The 13,649-nt window shown below is 31.7% G+C and overlaps 3 protein-coding genes across 3 annotated transcripts in view; 2 read left to right on the top strand and 1 right to left on the bottom strand.

The window, feature by feature from the left end:
* Positions 1-161, bottom strand: part of HELRODRAFT_171434 (hypothetical protein) — a gene marked incomplete at both ends in the record, with an annotated part of 4,043 nt that extends 3,882 nt beyond the window's left edge. The window contains one exon of the mRNA XM_009018150.1: positions 125-161. Within this exon, the coding sequence (XP_009016398.1) occupies positions 125-161 (37 nt within the window). The remainder of the gene's footprint in view (positions 1-124) is intronic.
* Positions 162-7,364: 7,203 nt separating this feature from the next.
* On the top strand, positions 7,365-7,814 carry HELRODRAFT_145840 (hypothetical protein; the record flags this gene model as incomplete). The annotated part of the gene is made up of 1 exon (XM_009018149.1): positions 7,365-7,814. A coding segment is annotated over one exon (450 nt), but the record flags the coding sequence as incomplete, so codon positions are not given.
* Positions 7,815-7,865: 51 nt separating this feature from the next.
* Positions 7,866-11,167, top strand: HELRODRAFT_77422 (hypothetical protein; the record flags this gene model as incomplete). The annotated part of the gene is made up of 4 exons (XM_009018148.1): positions 7,866-8,531; positions 9,228-9,482; positions 10,270-10,379; positions 10,507-11,167. Coding segments are annotated over 4 exons (1,692 nt in total), but the record flags the coding sequence as incomplete, so codon positions are not given.
* Positions 11,168-13,649: the final 2,482 nt, after the last annotated feature.

Genomic DNA, 13,649 nt, shown 5'->3' with positions numbered 1-13,649 from the left:
TTGTTATTTGTTTCCAAAATATCATAAATTTCATCTGGTAAACTAGCGCAAACTGTGTGAATAGTAATATCGCACTGGTAACATTTAATTCGTTTGTCTTTCTCTTTCATATCCTTTCTCTTACTAGTTGAACATTTTAAACATTTCTTCTGGTTGGCCATGCTAAAATTTCAACAACAACAATAGGAGTGTATGCGTGCACGTTCAACAGAAAACTAATTATATAGTAAACTCAAATATTTACTTGAAAGAAAAACAAAATTAATTAATTAACTCCAATTAGATTTAAAAAATAATTTATATTATTAATCTCCTGAATGTTTCCTATAAGTTAGAACAAAAATTAACGAAAAAAAACACGAAAAAATCAACAAGAGATCTCAGAAAACCGTAAACAATTTGAAATGCAGCCAACAAAGTACTGTGTGTGTGTGAATGAATGTATTTTAATCCCTCAAAATAATCTCAACAGATTTCGGTTTATTTTCAATTAATCTACAGCTAATCTCCAAATAAAAACCAATTTGTCATTGAATTTATTTTTTAGGCTTATCACCGTGTCATTCATCAGCAAAACTAATAATTGATGATGTCATTTCACTGAAACCATTGTTGAAATTTTTTTATTCAGCTTTCATTTTGATTACATGGTTAAGAAGGCTGACGATCAAGCCTTCAATGAATCTATCGATTATTCTCATCAATTAATAAAAGGAAAAAGTCAATTTACGCACTACGGTTTGAGTTTTTATTTTCGATTATTTTTCTTTTCATCGTTTAGGATTTTACTGTCTATAAAATACAATGGACCGATTCAGTTTTGATCTGACACGATGATTCACGTTTTCAATTCAGGAATTCGTTTAGCCGAAGTGTCCGCATTTGAAAATAATTTGATTACAAATGCAAAAGAAATAGTTCCTAAATTTATCAACTACAAACAAGTATTTTCATAGTTGTACTATTCATTTTTGAATGTGTCTTGATTCAGTTCAGTTTCTTTTATTAATCAATAAATAGATAACTAAATATATACTTACCCTTATCATCCAAAAGCAAACACCTCGTCGAAAAATATCTTTTCAGACCCGCAAAGTTTCAGCGATATTCCCGCAGGCATACTTTCATAACAACGTCACTGTGATGAAGACTAACGTAACGTTATGTTATTGTGACTCATGAGATCCCCGCTTTAAATCTTGAACTAATTTATTCAATAAATAGTGAAACAAAACGTTTTTCAGTTATATGCTCTCAACTTATAGAGATTGGATATTTTAAAAACTGCTTATATGGTTTTTTGAATTCTTTCTTTGTCAAAATACCGGATTATCAGACACACGCTTATTTGACTATACCGGAATAGCGCATAACATGTATCAAGTCAGCGGCCCACCAAATGTTTCTCGTGCTTTTTGACAGCATTTTGAATTTCTTTTTTTATGCAAATCTCTGATCTTAAATATTTTTATACTAAATTGCTGCCTTAACATTAGCTTCTTTGACTTCGTTTTGATTCTATTTTGATCATTTCTTTTCGTGCATTCACTTAAAACATTTTTTGTTTCATTTCCAGATTATGGTATTGTAACACCAAATGTTATAATATTAAAAAAACGTATATTTTTTTATTTACATAATTCAATTTAATTTTGAACTGTTTTGTTCAGCAATATAGTCTGAAAGATGTGGAAAAGTTGAATACCAAAGTTGTGACAGCCATTGAACTTAAAAGATTTGTAACAACAGAAGAAAACTATCTTTCTTTGAAAAAATATTTAAATTTTACAAAAGGTCGCATTTTACAAAAATAAGGAATAAAATAAAACATGATTAATTACACTTTTGGTTTCAATTAAAAGGTTGAAAATTTCTTCATACAATTTTTAAAGCGACCGGACTAGCGAATTCAGCAAAGTTGGTAACGTTTGATAAGTAGGATTGTTGTATTAGTACCTTTTATTATTTTTATGCGGCTTATGCAGTGGATAATAAAAATTAATCTAATTTTCCTTGGCAAATTTCTAATTACCGTAATTCTAATAGCAAATCTTGTAATCGTTGTTGCGTTTATAAAACTTAAGTAACTGTTATGTAAAAACTTATGGTAGGAATGTACTGTTCATATTAATAGTGATAATCATATTCAATAGCTTCTATTTACAAAGTTGGATTTGTTTAATAAGTTCAGTTTGGTCCAAATCGATTCCAAAAAATTTATTTGTAGTGATGTTTATATAATAGCCGTGTGTGCTTACTGTAAGGGGGAATTGATAGCTAGAACACGAAAAATGTGCATCAAATCATTTCTATTGTGTGGACCTTGTCATCAGAACGACGACATCGTTAATGACTATTGGCAAAGAATGAATGACCCTGTGCTCGAAGTCTTACTGCCCGTTATAAATGACGGTTTTGTTTGTTATTTTAATTTATTGTCAAGAAATAAGAGCATGAGCCGCTCTGCATAATTTTTAGAGTGATTTTTTTTGTTTTATGGGGTTGATTTTCATACCCTTAGGCATTAAAAAATTAGCTGAATAATAATTTTTTAATGGTTTTTTATGTTCGAATGTTATGTTGTAAGAGCACGCAACGCTGTGTATTTTCTCGCGTTTTTTTTGTCGGCGTGTCAGTTACAATCGCAATGTACGTAGGATTTAACGCAACAATTGTTCTGCTCTGAAAATTACATTACATGAATTGTAGTTTCACTGTATACATCAACAAATGCAATGCTAATACCTACATTGAATAAAAATTGCATTGAATAAACTGTTGGAGGTTGTAAGATGCTGTGGCAACTTGAGTTAGGTTAGTTTAAATATGGCTATTAAACAGATGATGCACTTCAAGAGAAAGTTTAATTGGATACCAAAAAACAAGATAGTTGCCTTATAATCTGTTGAGTGCAGGTTTTTAATAAATTTTCGGGTTTGTAAATCATTGAAAATTTCAAAACGTTTTTTGATAATTTACCGTGTCAGTTCGCTGATAACAACAACATTATAACTCGTTTCGATGGAGAGATGCACGACGTTACGAAGCCTTCAGATGCGTGGACATAATGCGTGAATCGATGCCACAAACCCTATGAGTCACTATCTGAAAAAAATCAATACGCTCGTCTCGCATGTATACACTTCTGCATTAGCATAATGTTCATTTAAATCGGCTGTTGATAAAACTTCGGGGGAATTCGTTACAGATTGTTACTGAATAAATAATCTTGAAAATTTTGCTGTAAATTAATCTTATTGTCGGCTCTTTATTTATGTGTAAGAAAGTTTTTTAAATATATATATTTATTTATCCTATATTGTAAATGTTTGCATCCGCTTATTCACTCATCGTGAATACATTACAACCTAGTGTAGATTATTTATTCTTAAATTAATAATATGAAGAAGATGATTTTTTCATAAACATTTGTTCCTGCCGTTATGTTCATCTGGTGAAGACGACGACGATACTCATAATGCATCGTATTAAAATTTTTCTTTTTTTTATTCTGCAAAGAAGCAAACTGTCAGACGCGAGGTGTCAATGGTACAACACACAAGGCGTAAAAACAAACAAGAATGAATAAAAAAAGTGAAATAAAATGAAGTGCATATATCCTGCTCTTATAGACGTGCATATATTAATATAAGAGTTCTGCCAAGCATGCACAATTACAAATAAAATATGTCTGCATGTGTATGTGCGTGTTTTTATATAAACGTTCGTATAAACGCTTAATGACGATAATAATAATAATAATTGTTATTATTATGTTAGTTATAGTTTTAAAAATATAATGATGCCGTAGTTATAAGGAAGGTCAGGAAATATATCGTAACAATATTTATGACGTGCTCGACGAAATGTTATGAAACGAATTTGCACGTATGCCATGCCTGCTGCATATATTGTGTTTAACTTGGTTTTAGTTGTATTGGTGGGGAAGAGTTGAAGGCCTGTCGTTTTGTGCTTGCTGTGCCGCTTGCTCGATTGTCACTCTCAAATGCGCAAAAAAACATTTACTCTTATTGATCGCTGATGTTTTTGAGTTTACAGGATTGCGTCCGCCTGTTTTGTGCCAAATAATTATAATGTATTATAAAAACGTTTTGATGATTAAATTAATAATGGAAATGATCGTAAGTAGTGATAATAAGCCATGAAATTTGATGCGATAATCTTGGAAATGACAAGCGGTCGTCGAACGTTCATGCATGCACGCAGGCACACACACATAAGTTCCTATTTAGAATTTTTGTTTTGCATCCTTGAACAACTGCAGGCGCTCACAGCTGGGCACGTTATATTTAAACGTCTTTTAAAGATCACATTTATATCGTGTAGATGTTTGTGTGTGTTTGTGTGAATGTATGTATTTATAAAAAGTAATATATACCTATGTACAATGCACATATATAAACTACTTTTATTTATTACACAAATGTTATAAAGCATTCAATACACGAGTTATAAATCGTTATTACAGTTCTATATATACATAAATATGTATGTGTGTGTGTGTGCTTGTATATATTTATATACATACATACATACATACATACATACATACATACATACATACATACATACACACACATGTACATACATACATACATGCATACATAGATATATTCCCGAAGAGATCCTGTGTATATTAAATACCATCACATCTTGTATTACGTTTTCATACATTTGTATCCTAAACCATTTAATTGCATTTATATTTGTATCGTAAACCATCACATCCACACACATTTGTATCATAAACCATTACATCACGTACATTTGTATCATAAATCATCACATTCACATACATATTCATGAAGCGTCATAGCATACCGTGACTCAACTGACCATATAGCTTAGTTGCGTCGCGTCTACATGCGTACTTGCATATTTACATTCAAGATATAAATACTACATTCATACATGCATACACATACATATATACAGACATACCTACATGCATTTGTACATACATTCATACAAACATACATACATACCCACACACATACATATATATATATATATATATATATACAATACATACATACATACATACATTAATCTTACTTCACAGGAGGCGGGTGCCGCTGCCTTAAGAGCCGCAGACTTTAAAAATTCAAAATATGCGGCTCTTGCAGAAAGCAAAATTTTTCAGCCAGTCTTCATTGAGACTTTTGGTCCAACCGATGCTCAGACTCAGAGTTTTCTGAATGAACTCTGTAGCAAGATTGTAGAAGTATCGGGTGACCCATTAGATAAGAGTTATGTAAAGCAATCCTTTTCTATTTTACTTCAAAAATATAATTCTTTCTGTATTTTGGATGGAGCGTTAAAATACCTGTCTGTGCGAAGCGTTTAACATAGATTAAAGCTGAACCCGGATATGATTATTACTTCCCTATAGTTCTAATCAATTATGGGTTCATACATACATGCACACATACATACATACATACATACATACATACATACATACATACATACATACATACATACATACATACATACATACATACATACATACACACACATACATACATACATACATACATACATACATACATACATACATACATACATGCACACATACATACATACATACATACATACACACCCATACATACATACATACATTCGTCAATGATTTGGTTTTAACATACATACATACATACATACATACATACATACATACATACATACATACATACATACATACATACATACATACATACATACATACATACACACATACATACGTACATACATACGTACGTACATACACACATGCATGCATACATACGTACATACACACATACATACATACATACATGCACAAATACACACATGCATGCATACGTAGTACGTACAACAACAGACACCGTGCAACGGGAGAGCGAAGCAACAAGTATGCTCCGGCTTTTATAATGAAGGAACATCGTTGCTGACATTTCCTATGATGATGATGCTCTACAGCCCCTTCTTCCTGGTCCATCTTGCAGAAGGTTGGTTGGCTTTCAATTTTCATTTTCTTTTTTTTTGAAGTAATACATTCGTCTGTTAAAATTCATGTATTTATTATTTTTTAATTTTGTGGTCGTGTTAAAAATGTTTGGAGACGCCTGTCGTCACTTTTAGGTTGGAGGGAATGTAACGCTCATCTGTTAAATTTATTAAGGTGACCCTAAATTTAAAATTTGTAAAAAAAAACAATTGTACCACTTTAAGATTTAAAAAAGTTTTTTTAATTTGCTTGAAAACGATCAATTAATATCCATTTTTTATTGATTTGCTTGAAAATGTATTTTAAAATGTATTTTTAATATAAACTGTAATTAAATATTAACGTTGATGCACAAAATGTAAAGGACGAACAATATTTAAGTTCATTAATATCTATTCATATTTATTTATAACATTTATTAATATTCAATCACTTTTCAATTTTATGAAAAGTTGAGTTGTCACAATAGTGCCCAGCTTACTAAATACTTCTATTTAAACCGTAACTATTATGCAACTAAAAATAATTGGTTTTGCTTCGGGTTGCAAACTGATTATTGAAAATTGTTAACTGAACTATAAATAAGTAGTAATATTTTTTCAAAATATTTCGTAACTATTTTTTGTATTTGCTTCTTGACAGACAGAATCTGAATAGAAATAGTAAGTGTTAACACAATACACTCCCAGAACATATTATTTATTGTCACTGTTTATTATCACAATTATTAGCATGTCTTTTATTAATTATATTTGTAAAATTTTATAAAACAATCTAACAACACACAAATGAACATTTCACTTTACGCATACATCACCAAAGTTTTTCAACCACACTCTTTGTGCCAACATTTCATTGCATTTTTCGTGTCCATCATTTTGCGGAAAAATGGCAAAACAGCAGCCAGTGTCAAATCTAAAATATAGAACAAGATAGATATTTTGCACTTTGTGGTTCTCGGGTGAGGTAATAGAAATGTGTTCCTGTGTAGACCTCTGCTCGTAATCATCGCCAACAGATAAATCTTCGATTTGTGACTCATTCAAATGAGGACACGTGTCTGCAAGTGAAAAGAGTGACAAAAGTAACAACATGTGTTACTTTTTTGTCTTATGCAAATACATCCACAACATGCATGCCATCCAAATGTAGGTGGTTCTTAAAGCTGACCCAATAGAAGCATTGTTTCTCGCTTAGATTTTCTTTCGCGTAACATCGCCGTTATCACGTGACTTCTTAAAATACCAAAAATAATAATTTTTATCTACATTCATGTGCATACAATTCTTTGTTAAAATTTTCTATAATTAAAATTTCTTTTCTACAGACTAACGTTAAAGATAACACAATCAAAATGATGAAACTTTTTCTTATTTTAATGCTCGTTAAAACATCGTATGAAGACACAGTTGTCATTACGAAAACATTGAAGGAAGAACTTAGCGTTGGAACGTTTGTGTTGGATTTGAAAAAAGAAACGAATTTAATGAACACAAGCTCAAATGATTTTCAGTGGGTAGCAAAGGAAGAATTTGAACAATATTTTTCTTTAGAGAATGGAATCATTCGAATAAATAAAAGACTGGATCGTGAACAGATGTGCCCTGGCTTAGTGGAGTGTCTAAAAAGAATAAGAGTCATGTCAAAGAAGACAATGCTGTTAATAACGATTGATTTCAGCATAGAAGATATAAACGACAATTCACCTATTTTTAATATTTCAGATATGAAGACTAACATTTCTGAGTCGGCACAACTAGGAGTTTTTTATCAATTACACCCTGCCGAAGACTTGGACAGTCCCAAATATGGCGTCGTTAATTACTTCCTAGATCCGTTACAGGATCCCATCAATATGAAACGATTTCATTTAAAAGTTGACAAAAGTGGTGAGAGGATAAACAACGTGGAGCTGCGTTCCGCCGAATCTCTCGACAGGGAAGAACAAAGCATTTATCGGTTGAAAGTGATTGCAGTCGATGGCGGCCAACCAGCGAGGACTGGTTATGCAAACATCGAAATCAATGTACTTGACCTCAACGACAACTATCCGCAGTTTTCCGATAATTTATATATTCTTAACGTAGTTGAAAATGCAGCTCCTAAAAAATCTCTTTTCAAAGTTGAAGCAACCGATAAAGATGCAGATACGAATGGACTTATAAATTATTCCTTTTCTGAAAAGACTAGAAAACAGTATGGTGATTTCTTTGAAATAAACAAAATTACAGGAATAATTTCTCAAAATAAACCGTTAGATTATGAAAAATTTCGCTCAATTTCACTTGATATCATAGCTAGAGATCAAGGCATTGAACCGCTCACCTCAAAATCGACCATGATCATTAATGTTGAAAATGTTAATGACAATGCTCCCCAAATAACGTTTTATGAAACCAACAGTGATAAAATAAACATTTCACTACCTGAGGACGTCCCACTAGAAACCCACGTCTTGCACTTTTCGGTCGAGGATGATGACGGAGATGAAAATACCAGTTGCTCTATCAGACTAAATAAAGTAACTTTTGCATATTTTGCCTAATTTTTTGAATTTCAATTGTTACATCGTTTAATTTACTCATTTTATTTTTTATTTAACTTGTTTGGGCTATTAAATCAGGGGTCGTACACACACACACACACACACACACACACACACACACACACACACACACACACACATGTAGATTGCGTTTTGATAGCTGAGATCTCAAACCCAATCACTGCACCACAACGGCCGTTGCATAATCTCGCCACCCAAATATTATGTTCAAGAATGTTCATATTGTTTTTACTGTTTTTGTTATTATTATTGTTATGTCGATTATTATTTTTATTGTATTATTATCAATAGTCATGCTTGAACAAAAACTATACAATTAATGAAACTTAACTTGAATAAAAATTTCGATTTGTTTGATTTGTTTTGCTGGTTAGATATTTGAAAGATGGACACACGTCTTACACTTTTCAAAAAAAAAATTAAAAATTGCTAAAAATGATAGAATCGTTTTTATTTCAAATCTAATTATTTTCATTCTCGATTGAAACTTTCATCATGGATGTTTTAAAAATATTTTAAATCGTGTTTGACTGCTACAGTGTTGTTGTTATGTACATAATAATTTAAATATTTTTAAACACTAGACAAAACAAGATAAATTATCATTCTCTTCATTACAACTGGAATGATTACATTTAAACATACAAACAGACCAAAATGTTGATGCCTTATCGACTCAAGAAGAAAGAATTTTCTACGGAATTTGTCATTGAAACGATCAGTGAACTCGACCACGAAACTTCCAACAAACATGTTGTAATTATAGAATGTCGAGATGCTGGAACCCCGCCTCTTTCAAGTACTGTACTATTCAATGTCTACATCAAAGATGTTAATGATAATGCCCCAAAATTTACATTGGATATCTACAACATTTCTATTAAGGAAAACAACCAGCCTTATAAGGTGCTATTATTTATAGATTTTCATTTATATTTATTCAACATTTCAAGAAACTAGTAGTTGTTATTAGACTGGCGATGAAATGACCTTCGCTTTTAACATTTTTCAAGCATCTGCCACAAAGAATTATTTCATATACACTAACACTTGTTGCCCTCTGTTCTTAAATAAAGCATTTTATCTTTTTTGTTCAAAACCTCTAATAAATCGCTTTTGGTCTATTTCTATTCAAATTTTCAAAATTTTCGTACACTGTATAACACATTTTATTTTGTTTTCAATGTGTAAAAACAGTTTTAATCGTTACATCAAATTGCTCCTAGCTGCAATCATTCCTAATTTTGACAAAATATTTGCTGATTTTCCCTGCTGATACGTACTAGGAACTTTTCTCAAATTGCTTTCTTTATTTGATCATATTAATTTAACGACTCGAAGTGCTACAAACAATTCTAATGAGATCAGGTCATTCAAATTTTCCTCCTCAAGCTGTCTTTTCCTATGCGGTCTTGAAGGTCACTCGCTGATGATCATTTTTAGGAAATAATGATGACCGGACAAGAGCAAGTGGTGTGAACAGAAAGATTCGTTCCAAATATCAAAAAAACTATTGACTTTTTGAATATTTACAATAATTGAAAAATAAGTTGTAATATCGCTTTAAAAGTTTTAGTCTTTGATAATTTCTTTTTAAAAAAAGATAATAAAAACTGATAAAAATTCGCTTGTAATCTTTCAAATAAAAGTTTTACTGTTGCATAACATGTGAAAACTTCAAAAACATTCACAGCCTTTTAACTTCAGCATTAAAGCAACTGATCCAGATGACGGAAAGAATGGGGATATTATTTATTCAATTAAATCAGATCCTTACGCTGCTTTTCAGATAGATGCCAAAAGGTTACTTGAGTTTCCTTTTGCTCAGCCCTGCTGTTGAGTTGCATATAATACAAAGTTCGCTGTCTGTATTGTTCATATTGTTTGTTTTTTTCATTCTGTTTATATTGCTTGCATTGTAATTTTATAGTGGTGAACTTTGGACAACAGTGTCGTTAGACAGAGAGAAGAACAGTTTTTACAAATTTGAAGTTGTGGCTAGCGATGGAGGAAATGATGAAAATAATTCTTTGTCGAGATCATCAACCGCCGTCGTTACCGTGCTCGTTGATGATGAGAACGATGAACCACCAAGATTTCGACAGCCAATTTATAATTTTACAATTATTGAAAATAAACAAAGCAAAACTGAGTTAGGTCAGCTTACAGTCAATGATCTTGATTTAAAATCAAAAACAATCTTTCAACTAGAGTCAAACAGCAATCGAATGTTTAGAATAGACTCAAAAAGTGGAAAACTTTTTTCGATTAAGCCTTTAAACCGAGAGGAGAAAGATTATTATACTTTTAAAATAATTGCCAAAGACGAAGAGTTTCCTGAAATGCAAAGCGTCGCGATAGCCAATGTAATCGTTTTAGATGAAAATGACAATCCACCAATCATTGAATTCCCAACATCTGGAAACGAAACAGTCTATATATCAAAAAATACTGAAGTTGGATCCTTTATTGCTAAAATTATTGCTAGCGATTTAGACGCAGGAAATAATTCAAATCTTATTTATTCAATATCGCATAATGATCCTGAAAATCATTTCAAGATAGATGAAAGAACAGGGGAGTTATTTCTAAATTATCCCTTGCCAGATTATCAAAGTGAATATAGTTTGATGATAATGGTGAAAGACATGGGCACGCCGATTAAAATGACGCTCGCCACATTGGTAATTAAAGTTGATACTGCAGCAGCAATACATCCTTTCAATCGCCCTCTCACGGTTCAAAGAATGTTTACTGAGGCACATTTGGCTGTAGTAGTAGGTGTAGCTACTGGGTGTTTATTAATAATATTTGTTCTCATATGTGTTGTCTGCACGGTCAGCCATCAAAAACCCAAAAAGCGTTCAATTACGAAAAACACCGCAGAGAATGAAAAAACTCTGACGAAGACCTACGAGTCAAATGTTAAAATAAATCCTTACAAGCTTGAAGGTATGAACGATGATAAAAAAGATAGCATTTCCCATTTGAGAGAAAGTGTCATTGCTGGAAATGAGGGAAGTTTGTCTGATGCGTTCATTATGGCGAATCTGAACAATGATGCTCACATTCCATCACCGGTTAGTTGCGAGTGATTGTTAAGTTAGATTTTGTTCTCAATTTGTACATTTCATCATTTTAGCTTACAATAGACAGACGGTCATCAAAACTATATTCTGCTGAAATGAGTATTAACGCGGGAACTGGTAAATTTTATCAATGCGACTCACCGGGATTTTTATCTGACAACATGGTGAAGAACCCGTCGGCTTTCAAGAATGTTACGTATGTTGACTGCTGCCACCTCGACAGTGTTTCAAACAACGGCATTTATCAATCGAGACCAATATACACGTCATCTGATTACAGTATGCCATTTTCAATGTTGTACGGTATTTAATTTCAACTAGGGTATAAATAGTTTTAAAATCATTAAAAAAAAATTGTAAACTCATGTTATAAATTATTTTAAATTTATTATTTAAAAAAATATGAAACACAGATGACAACTTAGTTCCAGTCACTTCAAGTCCCGACTGGTTGTTACAAGCGGTGGAACAAAGAAAACAAAGTTTTTCTCGCTGGTTGAACTGCGAAAACAACAGCAACCAAAAGTCACAGCCGTTTGGCATCCATGAATACAGTACTATTCCTTCGCTAAACAGGATCACGGCGCACAGGTTTAACGATGATTTGTCTTCGGTCACAAAGAGCTTAACAGGAAACAACCAAAATAATGAGAACATAACTGAAACTCGGCCCCTTATTCTTCGAAACAATTTTCCCATAAGATCTTCTCCAACTTATGTAGGTTTATATTCTGGGCCATATACATCAAGGCCCGTCATCTCTGGATCTCTTGAAAACGAATCATTTCTAAAGACGCTACAGGAAAAAATTATTTACAATCCAAATTCTATTGCCGAAGAAGTTCAGTAAATATATTCAAACGTTTGTTTATTCATGCACAATTTTATATCTATGCAAAATGTATGAATTTTCATTTCAATATTTTCTATTTTCACTTATGATAACAAGCTATTTTTTTGTTGACTCAATGATCTTTCAATTTTCAGTATGTTTTTGTATGTTTCTGTAATTAAAAAACTTTTTAATATTGTAAAAAAATGTATGAAACCAACTATATAAACCGTAGTTATCAATTCTTAATCCGTTTACATTGAAGTTTTGTTGCTTTTGTTATAGCTTGGCGCGTGTCACCTCTGCCAATAAACTATTTGGGGATGTTGGTTGGTATGCATGTATATTCTATAGATCAAATGTGTACCCGGCAGGTATGCCCTCCATTTAACGGTATAATATAATGCATAAGTTTATGCAGAATATAATTGATAAGAGAAATTTTTCAGTCAATAAACTGCTAAAAAACTTAATAGAATTTATTCAAAGACACAAAAAACTATACATCTTTTTTTTGTTATAACTAAAATGAACTGAAAAGAATGTTCGGAAAATTTCTAGCTTTGCATTTTAATTCAACAGATTTAACAAAATACATCTTATATCAGCTTACAAGAGAAAAGTTGGACGTAGTTATTGAATTAGTGCAACCCATAGAAAGAATTTCAACGGCATCGCAATGATGGTTTTCTTGAAAGAACAGTTTGTCATCACATCATCAAATTTTTTAGCTTATCACAAATATAATTTTCACCAAACGTCGTGCAAGTTGGCACTGTTCATTTAAATTCAAATTTAAAATTCGAAAATTAAAGACGAAAAAATACAAAATTGAAAACTTATTTTAGAATGACAATCGTTGACCGACCAACGAATTTAAATAAAAAATGGCATGAGTGACTTGTAAAGAGATTATTGTAACAAACAAACAAATGAACAAAACATATAAATGTTATATGAAACAACTATACTACCCAGTTTGAAATGCTTTAAAAAATTTACACCCGGTAATTTCAATTATTAACAAACAAAAATTTCTGATCAAAATGTGGGTTTGACCAACAACTTACAGTTTAGATATATTCAAAAGATTTTTTATTTCTTGTCTCTTTATTTTGCCACTTGATGTTTTTGGAATTTTGTTGACAAACC

This window comes from Helobdella robusta (genome assembly GCF_000326865.2).
Source record: "Helobdella robusta unplaced genomic scaffold HELROscaffold_20, whole genome shotgun sequence".
NCBI classification, from domain to species: Eukaryota; Metazoa; Annelida; class Clitellata; order Rhynchobdellida; family Glossiphoniidae; genus Helobdella; species Helobdella robusta.
This window is presented reverse-complemented; position numbering and strand designations above follow the sequence as displayed.